Genomic DNA, 22,481 nt, shown 5'->3' with positions numbered 1-22,481 from the left:
GCATGGAATGCTTGTGCTTCTTGACTTCAAACACCGTTTTCCACGTAAGCGATCTATTCAAGTGTAATGCCAAGTATTTGGCACCACTCGATTGGGGACCTTGCCAGCCATTCCTCTATCCGATTTGAATGCCGCTGTAGGAAGGAAGATGCTCCAGCTTTTTGGTTGCCCCTCCCTCCTCCCTTAATAGAGTGTCCAGCGATGGAGGTAAGGGACATGGAAAGTGATGTGCCGGCGCACATCACAGGAGAGTAGGTGAATATCCACTCAATTTCGGTAGCCTGAGCAACAACTGCGAAACCGGCTTCGCATGTGTCCACTCATTATGAGTCGCTATTCGCGGGTATGTGCACCCCAGATAACCTAAATTGACTCTGGGAGCTAGGGTTACGCTTACCGTTACCATCCTGGCCACGAGTTTCGTTCGCTCAACAAACTTCAGCGCCTCGATCTGAGCCTTCAAAAATTCGTTCAACTCCTGATATTTCGGAGGTGTCGTGGTTTTGCCATGTGAAATTTACCAGTTTCGAGTAGTGCGCTCGTCCAACCGTTGCACCATCGTCGTTTGTTTGTATTATCTCAAAGCCGACGCAGCGCGTCACCGATTCTTGGGCTACGCTGCAGTTTTCGGCAATAGCTGGTATATTTTTTACAGACGCGGCGACGTTACCACGGAAACTGGCGCGACAGTGATGAAACTTCCTCCAGCGTAATGTTAACGCACTCAACAGAAATTACTTGCCTACGAGTTATGAAGCGCGAATCCTCACATCTAACGCAGAGGAAAATCAACCTTTATAAGGGACCAAACCGCTAATTTCCGGACCGACAGCATATCCTGTAAAAATCCTTCTGGAGGACATACCCTTAGTGAACCACCCTAGCTCCTATGATACCAGATAACCTCGTATGAAGCTTCTTAGCAAAGACCAATTCTAACAAGTCCCTCATAGACTTGTTCCTGACAGCCCTTTTCGAGTACGTGGCACGATACTCTCCAATTGCTTAGATCAGACATTAAGAAAAGGCCGCAACTCTTGGATGATAGGACATTTTTACTTTAGTCTGTCTAGAATTTTAAGTCGACTGTTCTCGAATAGATGCACAGAAGCTTTATTTTTATTTTTCTGCCCAACTGGTACTGCCCGTCAGTCGATGATCCACATAAATATATATGTGTGTATATACAAGGCATATCCGGATAGCTGAGTGGTTAGAGCACAAGGCTGTCATACGGAAGGTCGCGGTTCAAAGCCCACTGGCAATGAGATTTTTATCATGATTTAACGTCGGATACCAGTCAAATACTCATTGTATCTGAGTCAAATCATTGTAATAATCTCGGGTTGCGCGATGCTGACCACATTGCCTCCTATGGGGTACGCTAATCTTGCATTGTACCGTTACAGTCTTGAATGAAGTGCTCTAACATACTTCAAGGCCCTGATCCAATTTAGTTGTTGTTCCAAAGATTATTATTGTGTCTAGAAAGTATTATAGGGAAAGGTTTTTCGTTATATTTAGCTTGACTCCTCACATTCAATATGAGACTAATTCAGAATAAGTGTGTTGAAAATCCAGGATCATCTTTTGTAAAAAATATCTACCCAGTTTCCCGCCCAGTACGAAACCCGGGTCATCATTCGCTGCCTCCTCAACGACGCAATAACCGGTATCCTGTCTAGGCCTGGCTTAATAAGGAACTTCAGACATCCCGGATTTGCGCCGAGGTCCAACAATTCAATTCCCTAAGAGATGTCTGGCGTCCTAACTTACGTCGTCATTCCATCTCAGGCTGGGTCGCCTTCTTTTTCTACCATAGATATTGCCCTTATAGACTTTTCAAGCAAAATCATCCTCATCCATACGGATTAGGTGACCCGCCCACCGCAACTCACTGAGCCGGATTTTTCCACAACCAGACGATCATAGATTTTGTTGTTATGTAGGCTACGGAATCGTCTAGCCAAACATTTTCAGGAGGATTCTTCTCTCGAACGTGGCCAAGAGTACGCAATTTTTCTTGCTTAGAACCTAGGTCTCCGCGGAATACATAAGAACTGGGAAGATCACAGTCTTGAACAGTAGGAGCTTTGTTGATTGTCCCTAAGGGTTCGTCAAGGATCCTTAACGGGTCGCTTACCATAAGGGGAGTGGCGCCCCCGAAGTACCCAAGCAAGTAGTTCTAACCCACGAGCTGGCATAATACCTGCGGGCACTATTTGCTGTACACCCCATGAGGAATGATGACGCCAGCGCGAAAACTGCCCACTTTTCTCTATAAAAGAGTTGAAACCGGCAGTCCTCTCTATGAAAAACAAGAAGGCTCCAGAACCCGATATTTCCAACATCGCCCAGACGTACTTCTCGGCGCGTTCAACGCTTGCCTGAAAGAGGGTATTTTCCTTTCTCGTTGGAAGGTGGCGAGGCTTATGCTGATCAGCAAAGGGAAAGGCGACCAAGAGATGCCTTCTTCATATCGCCCACTTTGTATGCTCGATACTGCTCGAAAAGCTCATCATAAGTAAACTCGCTGAAGCGATACGCCCTGCTGGAGACTTTTCTCTACGACAGTTCGGTTTCATAGTAGGGAGGTCCACAGTTAAAGCTGCATGCAAGTCGTAAATGCCGGGTGGTGCTTCTCGTAACGCTTGACGTCAGAGATGCCTTCAATTCCGTAAAATGGAAAGACATTCTAGGTACATTAGACAATATTTTCCACGTACCGAACAATCTCCTACGAATATTGAGGGACTATGTGATGAACCGTTCCCTGATCTATGGATCATTAGAAGATCAGAGGATAGAGATTACATCGGAAATAGCATAGGAATTCATCCTAGGGCCGGACCCCTGAAACGCGACTTACGATAGTCTGCTAAGCCTTAACATGGTAGAAGAGTCGCGCCTAGTTGATTATACAGACGACGTTGCGGCATTTGTCGCCGGATACACTGTCGGGTTGTCACAAAGCAGATTTGGGATATTGATGCGACAGGTAAGTGGATGGATGACTACTCATGGTAACTGCTCATGGTTTCTGCCTTGCGCAAGAAAAAACTAAAGAGTCTATCTTGACCAAAAAAAAGTATCCCGACCCTGCGTCCCATATCGATCGACCAGCTGACTATAAACGCAGGGAGTTCCATGAACTAACAACTGTCTTCCTCCTCTTCCGTTCCGTTGGTAAAAGAAATTTCCTGATTTGAAGGCTCCTAGGACAAGAGAGCGGGAAGGCTAGCCCGAAGTAATGTGCCAATTGATTCCAGGCTAGAAGCTATTTAGTTGGTAGTCCAAAGGCGCACTGTTGTGGAGTTTCTTAACGTAAACGTTTACCTACCTTATTTAAAAAAAAAAGCGTGCTGTTTTTGGATGCCATGATGAGTAGCACAGTTGTGTTGGTTTATACTAAATCTAGGCTGGACATGTGGTAAAAGTTCCCGCAGTTGTAAACCACAGCTCATATTGAATGCACGTAGGAGTCGGTCAGCATATGGCGTTCAACTAGTTAAACCGGGCTGAAATCAAATCCTTGAAGAATTCTTCTGAACGATGTACTCTTAACGGACCATCCCAATTCCTATGATTCCAGATCCCCACGCAACCACATCGAAGTGCGTGGTCCCTATTTATGCAAAAGAGAGGTGTAAATTTGTTTTTAACGTCACGTGGAATATTAAATGAAAGGCCTCGGTTAGTACTGTCCAAACCAAGTCCTAGTTTGAAGCTGATTGCGAAACATAGGAGTAAGGGGGTCGGTCATAAAGGGGTCACTTAAATTAAGAGGCGGAACTATTTTTTTCAACAAATTCTTTTGAAGCCTACACAAATTGGGTGGATCTGCCTCATATATTGCCTGCTCTCTCCTTTGTATTACAACTATTATTACTATTTGCTACAACACAAACATTCATAACGGACTGGACTCGGACAAACTCGGGATAATAAGATCGAGAGGCTGATGCTCAACCAACTCGACCATCGCACCGTCAAAGTGTCACACAATTCAAATTGATCTAAAGTCATATTTTGGCGAAACTGGAAGTTTTTATCGCCGGGTAAATGAGTGGCATCTGTTCCATTATTCCATGCTTCGGTGTAGTTTAGGTACAGAATAAGTTGACGTTCGATGTACTGATTTTCCTTGCAAGGCAACAAATATGCTTGTTTTCACAGAATAGCCGAGGATATATGATACAAGAGGTTTTCTATTGTTTTTTTAGGGCGTAGTGATCTGAGTTTAAATATCTTTTTAACATTTTAGATGACAAATAAGAGTCAATGCGATAGCTCAGCTCGTCCAAGCTGGGATAATCTTGCTAGGGATATGAGCAAAACTTCTATGTTCGCGAAGTTTATAAAAGGATCAAATATGTCCTTGTTTGTGAAAATGTACTTCCTTTTCCTCAAAGAGGTTTCAACTTCAAGCATCTTCCCATCCAGTTATCTATTCACCGCCACCATACATTATTCACGTAATATTCGAAAAGGACCATTAGCTGTTTTCTCCCTCTGCGTTCGACAGATAGTTAACCCATCTGTGCACATACACGCACGCATCATTTGTGTCCTTTTGGCACGCATACTCCTCCACGGGTACGTAATAATTCTAATAAGGGCGCGCTGATGGGATTATACAATATTTTGACGTGATAATGAAAATTATTACGGTAATATGTTCCCCAGGCAAAAATTCAAAATGTTTCGAATGGTACTTTTCGGTATAGTGACGCCACATCATCCACGATATTTATATGTACACGCACGATGATGATGATGACGAACATGATGATGTGATCTTATATATTATGGCCACATACGCGAACGGGTAGCGAACGACCCGGAGGATGAGTTTAAAATAAATGTTAGACTGTAATGCACATATATCTTGGCCGGGACACAATGAAAAAGGGTTGAGGCAAGTTTGAATATGTGTCAAAATGGCTTGAGCCCCAATCCACCCTTAACGCGTACAAGGAGAAAATCTCCCGCTTTTATCATTGCCGCTAATGATAAATACACGTGGAAAGGAGGCAGGAGGCTTCCAAATATGTTGATAATGTTTGCATGCGTGATAATTAAGCACAAAAACGAATCAACAATTTCGAGGTTGTTTCCCCTGTGCCGCAACAGAGCTGAAGTGCCGGGGATCCGAAGAGCAAGAGCCTGAGTGCGTAGGTGAGAGAGTTTTTCGTGATTAAATAAATTTATTGCATAATAAATTCATATTAGACGACCCATCGCATCAGCGAAGAAAAGCCAAACCTTCATATCTGCTTCGTGTAAAATATTTCATTTAAATCGGTTCCGTAATGCCGAGGAGTTCTTGTACTTCTCCAGGAGACATATCATCTTGAACCATACTCCGTCTATCTTCTTGAGATTTTTACACCTTTTCCTTCTGAGACTTTTGTATCGCATCCTTGCCAGGATGGAAGGAGCGAACTTCACTTGAGAAAGCTCCGACGAGAAGGAGTTTACGTGAGTGCCAGTGTGATACGAGGAGCAGTCGTTTGTTGCCTGGAGTATATGCAATGATGAGGGTATTAGAAATATTTGTTTAGGCTTGGTATATCAAATCTTCCATGGATCTCTTTTATCACTTAACTTTCAGAAATTTCTCACCTTCATGTGTGAAGTCGATTCCACGCGAGGATGGCTGCTTGCTTAGTGGATTCATCTTGGAATGTGAACCTAAGACGTGCTCTCGGGTATAGACCTTCAGATATTTGTAAGATTATCGACCCTCTTTCGGCAAGGATTTATTGATGTGTTTAATCATCGCTAAAATATTATTTTAGGGAGGCAATGAACGGGATAATAGAAATTTATAAGTTTTTAGGATTAAGCATGCCAAGATATATTAGAAGAAAATGTATTCCGGAGAGTCTTGTTACAGATTGACTGGAATTTATGTCCCGAGATGAAGTTTCTACTTTGCTTGACACACACACACTTTGGTAGTAGTGTCACTTATCCATGAGGCCTTCAGAAATAAACAATTATTGGCAGGAATAACAGGTTTTATTCCAGAAAGACAATACGTATTTTACAAGATTACATATAGCAAAACAAAAAATGAATTTTATTAAAAAAAGCTCTTTGATCAAAGAAAATCATTAATTATATATCTTCCGCGGAAAATGAAGAAATTTTTTTTCTTCATGTCTATTAGCACATTCTTCGGTAGTGCCTTAACCATCTTAATAAGATAGATTTTAATAAATAATTAACAAAATGTTTAGCTTTAAACTACAATAGAGAATATTATAATAATTCTCTTAAATTTATACTAGAATTAGACTAAACAGCGTTTCTTAGGTAGAAAAGCGATGGTTGCCAAAGCGAAATCAGAAATTTTTGAATAATATATTTTCTAATCATTTTAATCCTAATATCTTGTAGATAACAAGTTAATTAGATGGGGGCAAATATGAAAAGAAAGTAACAAAGACGGTGAAGTCTTTGCTGTTGTTCCCCAGAATTTTCAGAAATAATAATTTTATTTCTCTTTTGAAAAAATTGATCTTAATTGCAATAAATTTAAGGATCTTCCGTTATCCTATTATATATAAAATGTTTCCGATAGAAAATTTCAGATACAATTATTGAAAAGTTGAATTTATCTATTATCGAAAAATGGGTAATGGTTTTAGGTTAATTGTGTCTCATTTAACCACGAAAAAGGGGAAAAAATTGTACAAATATATTTTCATTTAGCCTTAGGCTAAGTGTTTTGTTAGTAGTTCGCGCAATTAACTATCTTCGAGTTGATTTTTCAGGAAGTGGTTAATGCAACGATTTTGACAATAGTACAAAAGGAATGTAGAAAACACGAACACAGCTGCTGCACTGAAGCATACGCCAGCAACGCGGACTTTTGGCTTGCGCAGGATGCTGTCTGGAAAATAAATGTACCATTAACAATGTTAGTGTCTGAAAGTATAATTATAAAATAAATTAATAAAAAGAATAAACAAGATAAAAAGAAATAAAGTGTTCGCCATAAAGTATTAAGGTTAAACCTTGTTTCGACGAAATGCTCTAAAGCTGCCAAAGCCAGAGCCAAAATTCTATGATTAAGTGCACGAAAAAAATACAGTGCCTTTCTTTATTGGCTGTTGCTGTCTACATCATTACTAGTTCTCACCAAATTTCAACTACAAAGATGCACCTGACGTTAGAACTTCCCAATAATTTTTCTTTCTTTTGCCTTTCCTCCATTGGGTGGCATGATCGGTTTGCCTAGATCGAATGCATGGTCATGGGTTGCATACATTGTCTTAATCTATTGAGGTTAAGAAGAAAAAAATATCCCTTTCGACTTTTTTCGTCGCATTCGTCGAATACTACCCCTCATTGCTAAATGTCTCACTGAATTGGTGTCTTCGGGGACTTGTGGCGGAGCGAGACTAAGCACCCGCTTCAAAGCACTGTAAGGGACGAGCGATGCACGCGCCCGCCGGACGCACTATCAACTATGTAAATGTGAGGCGTGCCCGTCGGTTGCAACACGTCACCATACAGTGTATGACCTTCTTAGTGGGTGCAATTTTCCGGTAGACACAAACGCAGCAGTCTCGGTCTTCTTCTTCTCTACTCCCAACAAGCTATTTCCTCAGCAGCTGTAATTAGCGGCAACAACCTCCATCATCCCACATCCAGCCCATCGCAACTTATGAGTACAGCCAAGCAGTCGTGAGTCTTCGCTTGCATCGGACCTTTTCGTGGTGCTTCACTTTGGCTGTCGTCAGTGTCTCGATGTTAGGCGCAGACTTTGATAGTCACTACAAGCTGCTGGTAACATTGGTCCCTGATAGACCCCAAAACCTCTCTTTGATCCTCAGTAAAAATTTCAACCTACCCAAACATCAACACCCTTTCCATAATTTTTAGACCATTTCATCCATTACTTATTTCCCAATCAGAAGGTGTGCCCTCACCCCAGAAGCTCGCTGTTGCGCGGAAAGAATTCAAAGAATTAATCAAGCAGGGTAAATGCAGATCTTCCAACAGCAGTGCGTCATCTCCACTCCACTCGGTCCCCAAGCTCAATGGTGAAGATGCCGAGATAATAGACGCCTGATTATTCGCACGTTGTCTTTTCCCGATCTTAAATCTCGCCAAGGCATACCCTTAAATTTCTGTAACTCCCAAAGATATTCCAAAGGCAGCAATTTGCACACCATTGGGCTCTTCAATTTCACACGGTTGACTTTTGGCTTGTGCAATGCGGTGCTATTCTCCCAGAGATTCATCCGATCATTTTACGAAACTTGGACTTCATTTTCGTCTACTTGGATGAGGTTCTGGTCGCATCTTCTACCGAATCCGAGTATTTAGCACACGTCGAGTGCATTTTTCAATGCCTTCTTGAAAATGGTCGAATTCTCAATGTTGGCAAATACAAATTTGTCCAGCAGCAGGTGAAATTTGTAGGCTATTCCATCATCCTTCACGGCATTCAAGTCAAGCCAGACAAAATGCAAGCAATCGCAAACCTTATTCTGTCAAAAGGCTTTACTTAACACCTTCCTATCTGGCTCTGAGGCCAAAGATTCGCGAGAGGTTGTGTAGCCTCTAAAAGCTGCCCAAGTGTTTAAAATCATCAAGTAACAGCTGCTAGACATTTCAATTTTGGCATTCCCTCAACAGAATGCACCTTTAACCATGCTCCTCTATACCTTAGATACCTTAGATGATGACCCAAAGCTGACAACCGTTTTCTCTGAAAACAGTTGAATCTCGCTCAACGGAATTACGGTGCCTTTGCCTTAAAGTAAAAGCCCGACAAAACATTCCTTCGTCAACTTCGACACTGGTCCTTCATAAGCTAGTTCACATTGGTAATTCAAATCGGGTTGGGTAAAGACAACCTACTCGTTGACGCCTTATCCCGGACCTCTGAGATCAACACCCCAGCGACAGTCGATTTTTCGGCATTCACTGTGGCCCAGAAGGATGAGCCATTTCTTCAGAGCCTGCAGTCGGATTCCAAATAGAAGTTCAAGAAGTTCCCCATTTTTGGCTTACATTCGTCTATCTACAGGGAGATCTCTGAAAAGGGACCTAGGTGATATTTCCGTGCGCTTTCCTAAGCAAATAAAGCGTTTCCACACTATGTATCTCCACAGTATAGACTCTTTACGAGGCTCGCACGGCTATAAGTTTTGATTCGCGATCATTGATCATTTTACGCGGTGGCCTGACGTAATACCTCTGAAGGACATAACAGCCATGCTAGGTGCTGAGGCCCTCTATTGAGAGTCGATTCCGCGCTTTGGTGTTCCCACCGTATTCATCACAGGCGAATGCAATTCGAATCTACTCTCTTCTCAGAACTTGGAAACCTAGCGGACAAGCGCATACCCTCCGTGCAGCCATCCGGGAGGAGTTTGCCGCCTGCTCTCTTTCTCCTGGAAGACTCCATGCTTATATTATAAATAAATGAAAACCCCAAAAATAACGTGACTGCCCGCTAGCATATCCAAAGGAATTGTAAATATTCTTGAAGACATTGAAGGGATATTCTGGAGCGTTGCCGTTATCATGAACAAAGCGTTTGGAATGCTGATCGAAATCAAATAACATGTATCCATACAACTAAGGAAAAATACCATTGCGACATAAAAAGCAGGGATCGCAAATGTGCTGAAAAAAGCTTTGAACAAAAATACACCCATTGTTATGCTTAAGCAAAAGGCGCACCTATTGTTAAGGAAGAGAACAAATTGTTCACTAACTATCACTAAGGAAAGCGTCTTGTATTGTTTAATTTTTCATTTATTGCTTCAAATTTGACGATCTCAAGTAATCAACTGAGGTGAAAATCAACGAGATGATGAAATATTATGGCAAGCAAAAAGCTTTCTACGGAACAGACCGGTGTCCAGTGTAGGCCTGCCTTATTTAGCAACTCCGAACATTCCTCCAAGGTCCACCAATTCAATATTCCTAAAAGCTGTCTGACGTCCTGATTTCCTCCTCCATAATGAAACAAAACTTAATCCTAGGCATCAGTTCTGTATTCACAATTACAACATATTTCGCTCCCATCGAAGTCCCAGCGAAATGGGGGGAAATGCCAAATTGTTAATAACTCCCGTTCAAGCCCAACAAAGTTACATTCCCGCTACAATCGTCCCTTTCCTTGAGGGAACTGTCGTCTTTATCTCTATCCAATCATCTGTCATATTTTTCGCCAGTATCTTTTGTCCTAAACAATCCCTTGAACCAGCTCCATGCATCCTTACAACGTTCTGAAAAAATGCCGCATCGTCCTCATTCTTAAAAAACCGCATCCCTCTGCTTCCCCGAGCTACTACCGGCCAGTTTCTCCCCTCAATACCACATCCAAAATTTTTGAATATGTCCTACACGAAATTATTCTTGCCCACTTCTCCAAAAACGATACCATATCTCCTTTCCGATTTGCTAATAAGCCTACCCATAGTACGTCCCACGCCCTCCTTATCCTTAAAATAAACATATGCTCCAACCTGACGGCAATATCCCTACCATTGCCTATCCCCTTGATATTCAGAAGGCCTTTGATTCCGTCTGGCACGAAGGCTTCTTCTTTAAACTATGCAACTCCTTGAAATTCCACCCCACCTTTACAGATTAATTCTTAGGTACAGATTCAGCTGCAAAGTCTGCATTTCTGACTCACTATCCAACCCACAGTCTCCTCCTGCAGGCATCCCATAAGAATCAGTCTTATTAGCTACCCTTTTCTCCTTCTACACTGCCAACATCCCTCTCAAATACCCAACCAATATACCGCAGGCCGTTAAAATCATCCAATACCCTGTCGATCTGATCCTTTATACAGCATTCCATAACATTCCTGCTGCTCAAATCAGATCTAACCTCTCCATCCAACCCCTCAATAAATTCCTTCACTCCTAGAAACGTCTTCTTAATGCAAATAAGTGGTCAAATTTACCCAGAAGATGACAGCGGACACACGAAACCTAAGCATTAATCTTGGGGCAGCTCTATCCCCTCCGTCTATTCCATCAAACACCCTACTTGAACACCCGCTTATCACTACGTCAAGTCCATCATCTTCCACACTCGTACCGGTCCAATTATTTTTTGGCTCATCCTTAACAGAAACTCCTCAATCAATAAGTCGGTTCTGCTACAAACAACTGACAAGACCTCTAATCGTATACGGTTTTGTCGGCAGACGTCGGCCTGGCCTTGTATACTCCACCGCATAATAGCCTAAATTTCCCCTACAAGTATCCTTTCTGCGTCCTCCCACGAATCTCAGCGGTCTACATATCCATCTAGTCTCATATTGCCTGAATTTGACGGATTGCTAGACAAACTCATTCGCGACAGAAGGAGATGAATTCCAAGGGTGATTGCCGATGATTTTAATGTGTGAAGTCTCGAGAGGAGCGAAGAGACCAACGCAAGAAGCTTGGCTGACGAAGGTGATGTAAGCATTTTACAAAATGGGAGTTTTGGATCAATGCTAAATTTGTCCTTAATCAGCACTGCACGTTAATGAGGATTACAGCGACAACGACCACCAGACAATTATTCCCGAAATGCGAAGGAAAACACACGGCAGGAAACGGGCATAAGGTTGGCCTGCAAAAGCATTGGATTAGCAAGCGCTCATACAAGTATGGATGGACCAACTTATTAAGGCAGGCGCCTTGATCAAAAGAGCTCTACATCGCCAAGGCAAGTAACATGTACATGGCTAGGAGATGGGCTTTCCTCAGTAATTGATTCAACTGCTCTTGGAAGAGCATTCCTTTAGGGAAGCCTGCAAAAGCGTGAAGCTTGTCATCCACCGTTATAGCAGGAAATGTTTTAGGCAGCACCCAGAGACAGACGTGAACCTGTGAGCGAGCGACCTTAACTCGCTATGAAATGTATCTCGTTGCTATTGCCGATAGTTATTTAGCAGAAATAGCAGGTTCTGATGTGACACCAAGAGCAAGTTGTCAACCTGGGTATCCTTTAGGCTCAGTACTGGGTCCACTGCTGTGGAAAATCTTCTGGATGAAACCACGATGGTGGGTGGCCGAAAAGGATTTGAAGCAATCAGCATTGTAAAGGGTTGCTTAGAGAGCACTGGATGAACACTGACTGTGGAAAAAACGGAGGTGCCTTTATCACCAAACGACAGAAAAGAGATTACGGTCGTATTAGAACCAGAATGACATCATCATTTCCAGCCAGCCATCAAATACGAGGTCTGATCGAAAAGTTCCAGGTCTTTTCAAATTGCGCGCCTTCGCGTTAACGTTGACAGCTAGTTCAGCGCTCATTTTTAGAGAGAACTCTCTTGAGGAATCTTTATTTTGTTTTGTTGCCCTTACCTTCTCGAAACTAAACTCTGTTTCTCGTGTTTCGCGTTTTTGTCATGGACGTAAAGCACACGTGTTTGCATGAAATTTTGTTGCAAATCGTTCAAGGAAACTTCTGAAATACTCCAGCAAGCCTTTGGTGATGAAGTAACACTATGTCGCGAGTGATTTAAACGGTTCAAGGAAGACAGAACTTCAATGGAAGATGACCTTCGTTCAGGAAGACCTTCAACCTAAATTGACAACTTTCATATAGCCAAAGTGAGTGCCCCTGTGTGTTTCAATCGTCGTTCGACGATTCGAGAGATGGCAGAGGAGTGCGACATCTTATTTGGTTCACGTCAGGAGATTTTGACCCAAATTCGAGATGAGGAGGTTCATTCCACAACTGATGATAGAGGAGAGGAGATTTGTCAGCAGTTCTTGGAAATGGCCAATGTTAGTGGAACCTCTTGAAAACCATCATTACATGTGACGAGTTTTGGGTTTATGGGTATGACGTGGAAACCAAGGTTCAGACGTCCCAGTGAAAGTCAAAAAATTCACGAAAACCAAAAAAAGCTAGCCAGATGAGATCAACCGTTAAAGTGATGCTCACTGTTTTCTTCGATTCGAAGGGTGTCATCCATCATGAATTCCTCCCACAAAGTGAGTGAGTCAATCGTTATCGCCACTTCTAAACCCTGCCAAAGGATTCCTTGGAAGAAGACTCTTGGCAACAGCCGTCGCACCGCGAGTTCTTTTGCCAAAAACTCGATGATAACCCTTCCTAATCTCCTCTATTCTTCTGCTTTGGCTTCATGTGACTTCTGGCTATTCTCAAAACTCAAGTAGCTAGTGAAACAGCTAGTTTTCAGACGATAGAGGAAATCAAGGAAAAAATGCTGAAACAGCTGAACAGCATCCATGAACTCGAGTTTTCCAGAAGCGTGGAACAGTAGGAAGGTGGGATAGGTGAGAGAAGGCCATTTGCTCCCAAGAGGAGTATTCTGAAGGAGACAAATTAGAACAATTGTAAATATTGGCAATAAAGAGTTATTGAGAAAGTCCTGGAAATTTCTGATCAGACCTTGTATTTGGGACTGATAATAGCTCAATTTTAAACAGCTCATGCAGTATGCTTGCGACAAAACCAAGGGGGAAGCAGAACCTAGAAGGGCTGTGGTATACCATAGGCTACTTACCATCAGTGAGGCCAACTCGATCCTACTCTATGAAGCCGAATTTGAGAAAGGGTATTGCAGATCTCCTGTAACGCGCATAAACCGTGCGATCTACAGAACGGCAATTATGTATGCATGTTTAGCCTTCGGAACCGATTCAAATAAAGTATCATTCGTCATATGAGGTATCATTCCGATTGATATCTTGGCAGATAGGAGGACAAGCATTCACAAGATGAAGTCCACCTCTCCTTTATCGCAGACGAAAAACGCCGAAAGGGAGAGCTTCCTAATTAGATGGCAAGAGCGCTGGGAACGGGCACTGGACATATAGGTTTCTCATTACCATTAAAGACTAGTTGAAATGACGTTATGGGAAGATTACTTGTAATCTCATCCAGCTTCCCAAGAGGCATGGAGGATATCGCCACCCACATATGAAATTCCCAATGACCTAGAGAGGATTATTTCTGCGGTTGCTTGCCATTGAAAAGGTTAACAGAAAATTTTGCTACGAATCATTGCTTAACACTCGACAATAACTAAAGGAAGAGATCAAATCCTCTCCTTCTTTATTATTCTAATTACTCACATTGTGTTACAAATTTCACCTCACACCTCTCTCCAATAAATCCTTCTTTACATTCACAGGATGGTTGCGAATAGTTCGCCACGGTATAGTTGAAGCATCGTCCGCCATGCTGGCAGTATAACGTGTCAAATTCTTCGGTACATTTCGAATGCAGAATGGAATCAATTAACTTGGAATCCTTTTCCGACATATTTCGATGCTCCAAAGAACTGTTCTTACGAGGTGGTCGTGCTGAGGTTGAGGGTGTAGATCGAAATACGGGGTAATCCGTAGGTTGTTCAGAATGTCTGAAAAATCTGCTCGAACAACAGTCTGTAAGGGAAAGGGAAGGTCAATTTAACTGGTATCAGATTCAGATCAATTTGTTTACATGCAACGGGAACAACTGTTGACAGCATCTTGAAGACGATGATCCATCGTAAATAAATTAGTGAAAATTTCATTATGATGAGACGGAAAAGGTTATTTGTTTTTATTTTAATTCAAAAATAGTAAGAGGAGTGCCACATTGTTGTGCTTTCCAGCGTTCAAATTTTTATGTTTGGAGGTGGATTGAAAAACATTTTGAAATTTTGTTAGTAAGGAAAAAATAGTAAAAAAACGCTTGAAGTTTTGAAAAGTTCACTACATCACTCCAGTAGTTTCAAATAACAGTTGGGCGAGGAGAGTTTTGACGACGCTTAACCGTGACGAGCCCACTATGCACTGTCGGTCTGGAAAAATTTTACCTCTGGGCTAGTTCCGTATTGTCAGGTGCCAAGTGAAGCTGGCTCGATTTCAAAATTAGTCTACTGCCAAGTGGAGTATGTCTCCGCTTACTATAAAGTAATTGGAGGAAAGCGGCGAAATATATTTATTCCAGCATCGAATTCTGTATGAGCAGTGAAAGGGTCGAAAAAGAGAAAACTTCACAATTTGGAGAACTTTTTATTTGTGGTAATTTGAATGTCTTGATTAACACATGCTTTATTCTAAGTTAAAAAAAAATTATCGCAGATAATAGTAATTCGGCATATCAAACACGATACTTTGTTCCATCTATCGTAATCACGATATGGGAATATATCCGACGTCCTGATCCAATAGAGGCGGCTCAAAGTAGTTTGTCAGATATACCACCCTGCAGTTACCATGTTTCTCGTGCAGATTTCATATGTTCCCCCACAGGACATAATTCCCAGGACATCTTACTAGGAATATATGACCAGAGTAAAATATAAAATTCGCTAAGAACTGTATAGAGCTCTAACTACTGGGGAGAAGATCATTTTGAAATAAATAATTCATCTAAACTTTGAATACTGAGGAAAAGAACACTACGCAAAACTTTGCCCTACAGGATAGTAATTAGAATCACGTTGCTGAGGTATGTCAAGGACCTGAGGCTTTGGATAAAATAGTCTAGGCTCATAAACTTCCTTTGGCTCGACGACAATTCGCGGTATGTTAACTACTTCTGGATATGCTTCCGTTGATGGCAACCAAATCAGTTGCGGCTCCTTTACGATTTCGGTTTCATATTCTATCCTTGGAACTTTTATAAATTTATTCCGAAATGTTACTTGAGGAATAGCATACGTTTGAAATCGATTCATAACCCGTTCGTCCTCGATGATTCTAGGTTGCAGTATTCTACGTTTCTCAAGAATTAACTTTGGAGTCTGCTGGACTGTGAGGATCCGTTGTTGACGTGGTTGGATTTGGGGCATAGAGTCTAATTCTTCTTCGGTGTAGGTAGTCGGATCCTCCTGTAAGAATATTTCCAAGTAAATATAATTTAAAGAAATTGTCAACCATATACCTGTTCCGGAATGGGAGGACACCCCCGCAGGATTTGACAAAAGCACATCCTCCTGCTAGCCATGTTTTTACTTCAAATTTAAATATGCTTCCCCACAAACTCCAGAATACTCAATTTACAAACTTGACCAAATAAAAATGCAGAACATTATAAAATAAAAATAAATTAATATCATTTCCTTAATAAAATAACTTTAAATTTTGAAACTTTCAAATGTGACATTTTTGAATTTTTATACAAAATTTTCTAATTTTTTTTTTAATCAAGGCACATTTACTTTCACAAATCGGCTTACTGCATTTGAAGTTTCAAATAAAGAGTCACCTGAGTACCTTAAAGATAGGTAATTATTTATTAGCACAAACATCTTTATCCTTATGTATAATATATCTTCGACGGCGATATGGTGCTCTCCAGGAGTTAATCCTCTCGTGTATTAACACTATTAGTGAGTGTTGATAACCACGCCCAACGCTATGGATTTAGATTGAGGAGTCGAAAAATACCATCCCCAATCCAGGTTGTCATTCAAACCGTCCCTTTCGGATGGTTTGCAGTCGGGTGTAACTGACTGTATTCGAATGGAGCCTCACTAACACCTGGTCCCCCCAGTAAGTAAGTTTGACCTTGCCTTCTAACCCCAATACTCGTGGCAACCAAATGAATACACAAATGAACAATCGGAAACCGGAAGCTGGATGCTTCAGTTATGAAAGTTTTTATATATTTCTTTTATAAAGACATTTGGGTGGACATTTGTTTCATTAGTAAATAGCACGTAATATATGCATATATTAAGTGAGAATATCCACTTTCCCGTGATACTGACATTCAAAGTCTTAAATTTCCACAGAAGCGATAACTTTGACCTATCACAACTTTGTTAATGATAATGCAATTTCGACGAAACTTGGTAAAATCATGCTCTATGTTGTAGCGTATAGTGCTGAAATTTCATTTCTAGGATGAACTTTAGGAGGGTTTCGCAGTCAATTACTAAAAATTGTAGTGTATATAGTATGAAGAGTATACCAGAGCCTCCTTTTTTTTAGATTTTTCGGTTGAGTAGTTTCTGAGAATAGGTCCATGAAAGAACTTTCGACCTCCGCACCCCCACCTTTCCAACAAATTTCGAAACTACGACTGGCGCTGAGTAGTACTAACGGAGACTTTTTATTTGATACCTCACATTACTAAAAAAAATGTACATGTTCCTTTTGCATGTATGAGGACTGTCCCTTAAATTCGACGTTCAATGATGCAACTCACCGTATGCGTGAGCATTCACAGTCCCCATCTTTTCACCAAGTTTGGTGCCAATCACTATAACTGTTTCCGAGAAAAGTGCGTGTAACAGACGGCCCGACAGATAGACAGTAAACTAATTTTAATAAGGTTTCGTTTTACACAAAACCTCAAAAATCTAAAACCAAACAAGCGGGGCCTCGTAACGCACAAAACTTGACCAACCAGACGGAGCCACAACTCCGAAACACTGAGAGCCAAGTGATTACACCCAAAAGCGGAGCAGTTGGTGCGTCAAGTACTGAAGCCAAGGTTAACACTGGCATACTGGGAGAACTACAACCAGCAGCGACCACTGCGTGGAAAGAAGGGACATGGAAAAGCACGTTTGACAATATATCAGACTCACACCTTTGTTAGCCTCATTCTACTATTCCTGGAGGTTGCTTATTCAACAGCATCTCGCCTACGGCATTCGCAGGCTTCGCGAATATGAGAACATTCTCCAGAGACAGAGACTGCGCAGACCCTTCGTTGAAGAAAACCTTATCAATACACTTCGTCTGAGGTTTGAGGAAGCCGGGCAGATGCATACAGGGCCGTTTCTTCCTCCTCCTCATATTGGCTGCATATGACGGAGACCACCACTCTGTTTTTTTCATGTGGTAGTTTAAGGAGCAGTGTCCCGGTAAAAGTGTTACTAGGGTTTTCGGCTACCACTTTTTAAGGGGCAACAAAGATGCTGCTCTTGTGGCCCCGTGGTCGTTCTCAAAGATTTTCGCCTGCCTGCTGAAATTTCTCCACTCGGCTGAATGAATCTTGCAATTTACCCCTTCATAGTAGACTCGATAGCGGAAGGCCGGATGCTAAAAGTTGATTTTGGCTCCACCGTTGTGGATCCCGAGCGTTGGCGAGCCAATCTGTCAGCTTCTTCATTACTAGGGATCCACATCAGGAATATTTCATTCGGTCGACCACATTTCAGCAGCTCATGATGACGAGTTCACACCAACTGGCTTGATATGTCCTTATTTAGTGCTGATAATGCTGCCTGACTGTCGGAACAGATTAGAATGGTGCGACCCCTTCATTTTCGTTGCAAACATTTTGCTGCTTTTAATGAAATGGCAAATGGCGCGTGAAATAAGGTCGTCATTTTTCCTAGAGGTCGAGTTAGTTCTATAATCGGATTTCCCAAGAACAGTTCTGCGTCCCATCCGTTTTCATGACCAACCCGAAAGTGAAGGTTATTAAGTCTGTGATTTCAAAAGACTCGTGGCCATTTATCGACCTTAGCTGCTTTCCGTTTCACCTTTAAATAAATGCTGGCTAAATCTAGGATAACTTCAAGTGCCGCGGTCAGCGTAGAACTCATTGTACCAGTAATACTTAGGCAACCGAGCATCTAAATCTGCGTCAGCAGTTTCCTGCTCTTGGCAAAGTTCAGTCCCGGCCACCAGACAATGGATGCATACATTAAAGTTTATTATGGGTTTATACATCCAATGAATCTGTTTTGGTTAAAGTCCCCAGGTCTTACCTATGGCAATGCTGCAGCACGAGTGCAATAGGATTTTGGGTATTGATCCTGGATATGGTGCTTCCACCTTAACTTGAACTCGAGATATACCCATAAATATTTTCCTGTTGGTATCAGTTGGATTTCCGCTCCTGCTAAGGCGAGTGGCCTGTAACTACCCCACCTGGCGTTCCTAACGAACATAACTAGTCCAGTCTTCCTAGCGTTCACCGTGACTCCATTATAGAGGCCCCAACTGTGGATTACATGTTTTGTTGCATTCAGGCGTTCACATACTGCACCCGCAAACTTGCCACCAATTATTGCTGCTAAATCCTTCGCAAATGCTTGCGGTTGTGACCTTTGTAACCTCCAGGAGCTTTAGCAGGGAGAGGAGAGAAAAATCCTCCCTGTGGGTAACCCCTAAAACATTCTGCATCACTAGACTTCTGTCCAGCCAATATGTGGATCTTTCTCCACACTAACATGCGTTAGACCTTTGGAACTTTGGGACTTGGGGGTGATGTTGATAACAGAAGTTCAATGAAAGCCGTGTCTATATATTTGATTTATTCGTTTAAACCCAATATCGATCCTGCTTCTCATTATGAGAACCGTGAGTGGACTGTCTTTTCTACTGTGACTGTTCTAGTTGACTTTTAGGGAGGTTCTAGTTGATTTTTAGGGAGCAGATCACTTCGGTAAAAGAAAAAGGTTATTAAAAGTTCTAATGCCAGGTAAACGTCTGCATGTAATTAGCACCGCCACAGAGCTATAGAAGGTAGAACATAACACTTCTGACCGCCTTGAAAAATGCCAAAACCATGGAAACTATACCAGGAATTGAACAGTCCAGATTGCTCAAAAGGAGCACGAACCCTTGCGTTGAAAAGTTTGGACAATCCTTTTTAGCGCTTGAAAGAAACTCCGGTTTAGAAGAAGAAGTATCACCTGGGAAAATTAGGGATATCTGCGGAGTTCGCCTGTAGGTTCTTCGCGGATTCTGTCGAAGCCTTCATACACATTCTGGGACAGTGTCCGGTATTTGTGCAAAGTAGGTCCAGGCACCTGGGATAATACTTAATACTTGGAAGTAGGGAGTATATTAAAATTCCTGTCGGTTATAGATTCGCTTAACATACTACAATTATAAGGTGCACTATACCCAGTAAAAGGGGGACAAGAGTTCTTTCAGAGCGCAGCGAAACTTCCCTTAATGGAATAATAATAAGTCCAGGAAGGAGTATCTGCCCAATGGCAAAGCTGCATTGGCAAGTGGAAGCTGAGGTAGGCAATTCTGCTCTTAATTCTGCAACATGTACAGATATCGCCCACTTGAAACAGGCTTGGAGGCTTTTCTGCTGACTCGCCTGAATTGTCTTGTGATTTAGTTTGAAATTAATTTTGCTCAGTGTATAACTCCTCTCCTAATCTCTTCATGCGCCGCCAGGATGGAGCCTACTCCCACCCTACTACAATATCCCCCCCCCCCCCCTTTCTCCTTCTATAGTTGATATATAGGCTGCCTAACCTCTTTTTCATAAAAATTAATCAATACATCCCCCTCCAGCACGTGAAGAGAGGCACTCCTTATACCTACTACGACTTTGAGCTATTTTCCACTATCTTCTTCTTTTTCTTCAGCCTTTGTCCCGTTCACAAGCGGAGTCGGCTCGTCGTGATCGGCTTCGCCATTTGGCTCTATCGAATGCCTGATCTGGGTGCAATCTCGAGGTTTTCAAATCCCCATCCAGCGTATCAAGCCACCGTTGCTTAGGTCTGCCTTTTGGTCGTTTACCATCGACTTCGATGTTCAGACTAATCTTTGCAAGTGAATTCTCGTAAATAGATTCCCTACTGTCCCTACAGTTGAACTCTATGAATAAGTTAGTCCTGTTAGTCCATACCGAAGATCCGTCCAAAATCCCTGTGTAACTTTTGATTACAAACTCTGGTTTAACAAATACTATCTTCATGTCAGCAATTCCACTTCCGGAATATCTTGCTTCACATTGCATACCTCTGTGTATTTACTTCAGAGTTGCCCTTAATGTTGAATTTGATTATTCTGTGATCCGACATAATAGGCGTCGGATAAGCCTCTAATTATTGACCAAGCCGCTCATCAGAATGTGGTACTGGTCACAAATGTTGGTGCTTTTTCTATATATTGTATTTCTAATTTATTACTGAGGATGAATTCCACAAGGCACTCACCTCTTCGACAAATGTCGCTGCCTCCCCAGATCTCATGGTAGCGCGTTGACATCGCAGCCCAAAAAAAGTAGTAGGAAAAGTAGTAGCACTTTCCTCTCGCAGAATTTCACCAGCCCAACGACTAATTCCAGCGCGAGCCGGTTATCGTCTCCTGCGAAGTATCCTCTCGCAGAAATTCACCAGACTAACGAATAATCCCAGCGGGATCCAGTTGTCGTCCCTGGGAATTATCCTGATGTCACAACAGCCCCTCTTCTTCGCCCAGCTTCCAGTGCAACTTGAACAGCCACTAGCTAGAAACTCTGAAAGTTACATGTATGTATCTCAACTTTCTTTTGCGGAGTTCAAGGTCGTCTTGCTTCTTCTCTTCTGTGGGCAGTAGGTTCACTTCCCTGTTCGGTCCCGCCCTTCCGGCCTCTACGATTTACGCGATTCCTTCGGCGACCTCGGTAGGCTTACCGGGCGACAGGTTCTCACATTCCAGGCGATTATTCTCCTTGAGAGCTTCATGAGTCTGAAGCTTTTTCACGAAAACCCGCGACTTCAAAAAAATCCACATAACCGCTAAGATGAAAACGAGCCTCATCGCTTATGATAATTATCGATAAAGAGTCGTCCTCATGGTCATTGAGATTCAGGATGGCTTGAACGTAGGTTAGATCCGTTTGGCGCTCAACAGCTAACAGCTAACAGCTGATGCACTTTCTGCACTTTCTAAGGGAACATCTTCAAATTTCTCAAGGAAATTCTGCGTGGAGACCGCCAGCTAGTGCCCAATTGTAGCATGTCCTTTGGTCGATGTTCCGAGCTCCTCTTCGACATCTTAGGTCACAATAGCGATATTTTTAGTAAAACAGCTGCTGCGGGGCCGGTCAGCCTTGGGAACATCTCTTGTTGCCATAGTCATTTCGAGGCGATTGGCTAAACGCCGCATTGTTGGTGTCAGGCGGCAAGGAAATCTGAAATGAAATTCACGCTGCGCCTACACAACCGACGAAAGTTCCTCAAAAGCAGTGATTCCTGTTCACTCCTTAGTTGAGTATAGAGCACCCACACAGTTAGGCTATGTTTCAGTTTTTCACACTTACCGCTGTGCAAGTGATAAGCTCAGAGTAACGAGACAGTTAAGTCCTTGGGGTTTTACGTGAGCACCTGTCTGGAAGACTTAATCCCACGGTCCTATACGGACACGGATTGATTTTATGACCATAATCAGAGCCCCGCTGTGACAAGCAACAACGGTACCAGTCTTTACCAAGTGCATGGCTTAGCATTCATACTGGTGGATGCAAAACCTACCTAAATCTCTACCGAACTATGGAGTACGGCACCCGTGTTGAAATGCAAGGAGGCCCGAAGGTCTCTTCTCGCTTGAGCATAACCACAACCCCCATGAAACTCCCACTAGGGGGTCAATCGCAAACAACCGAGCTGTACTCACATACAACGGGAGTTCACCCGAAGTATGAGAGTCCAGGGGCTATTTTGGTTCCCATGGTACCAGTATACCCTTCGTAAGGTTTCGTGACTAATTGCCGCTTCAGATGAGTCCCCGTGCAGACTCGGGTCTGATCACCCAGATTAGGCCTTTGGAGCATTCGCCTACTGC

At 42.4% G+C, this 22,481-nt stretch overlaps 2 protein-coding genes across 4 annotated transcripts; both read right to left on the bottom strand.

Moving 5' to 3' along the window:
* Positions 1 to 6,005: 6,005 nt before the first annotated feature.
* LOC119654797 (protein spitz-like) lies at positions 6,006 to 14,811 on the bottom strand. Of its 2 annotated transcripts, none has more exons than XM_038060348.1 (3): positions 14,461 to 14,811; positions 14,091 to 14,402; positions 6,006 to 6,897 (listed from the first exon to the last, which is right to left on the bottom strand). In XM_038060348.1, the coding sequence occupies exons 1-3, from the start codon at positions 14,531 to 14,533 to the stop codon at positions 6,779 to 6,781; spliced, it is 504 nt and encodes a 167-aa protein (XP_037916276.1). In that variant the 5' UTR covers positions 14,534 to 14,811; the 3' UTR covers positions 6,006 to 6,778. The 2 variants fall into 2 exon arrangements, with proteins under 2 accessions (XP_037916276.1, XP_037916274.1); XM_038060346.1 differs by having other exon boundaries at positions 6,006 to 6,901; positions 14,461 to 14,810.
* A 190-nt stretch (positions 14,812 to 15,001) lies between these two features.
* LOC119654907 lies at positions 15,002 to 16,157 on the bottom strand. 2 transcript variants are annotated; one of them, XM_038060536.1, is made up of 3 exons: positions 15,892 to 16,157; positions 15,669 to 15,838; positions 15,002 to 15,612 (listed from the first exon to the last, which is right to left on the bottom strand). In XM_038060536.1, exons 1-3 carry the CDS (start codon positions 15,952 to 15,954, stop codon positions 15,606 to 15,608), a joined length of 240 nt encoding a protein of 79 aa, XP_037916464.1. In that variant the 5' UTR covers positions 15,955 to 16,157; the 3' UTR covers positions 15,002 to 15,605. The 2 variants fall into 2 exon arrangements, with proteins under 2 accessions (XP_037916464.1, XP_037916463.1); XM_038060535.1 differs by having other exon boundaries at positions 15,002 to 15,838; positions 15,892 to 16,156.
* Between the last annotated feature and the right edge of the window lie 6,324 nt (positions 16,158 to 22,481).

The sequence above is a fragment of the Hermetia illucens genome, chromosome 4 (genome assembly GCF_905115235.1).
Source record: "Hermetia illucens chromosome 4, iHerIll2.2.curated.20191125, whole genome shotgun sequence".
Classification (NCBI taxonomy): domain Eukaryota; kingdom Metazoa; phylum Arthropoda; class Insecta; order Diptera; family Stratiomyidae; genus Hermetia; species Hermetia illucens.
Note: the sequence above shows the minus strand (reverse complement) of the source record. Positions and strands in the feature narration are given on the sequence as shown.

Excerpts from the sequence above, each read along its gene's own strand:
- LOC119654797 (XM_038060346.1), bottom strand. The coding sequence starts at position 14,533 with ATGAAATTTTCACTAATTTATTTACGATGGATCATCGTCTTCAAGATG. Across the intron at positions 14,403-14,460 it reads AACAGTTGTTCCCGTTGCAT|ACTGTTGTTCGAGCAGATTT; the intron begins GTAAACAAATTG and ends TTTCCCTTACAG. Across the intron at positions 6,902-14,090 it reads GGTGAAATTTGTAACACAAT|ACAGCATCCTGCGCAAGCCA; the intron begins GTGAGTAATTAG and ends TTTATTTTCCAG.
- LOC119654907 (XM_038060535.1), bottom strand. The coding sequence starts at position 15,954 with ATGGCTAGCAGGAGGATGTGCTTTTGTCAAATCCTGCGGGGGTGTCCT. Across the intron at positions 15,839-15,891 it reads GTCCTCCCATTCCGGAACAG|GAGGATCCGACTACCTACAC; the intron begins GTATATGGTTGA and ends ATATTCTTACAG.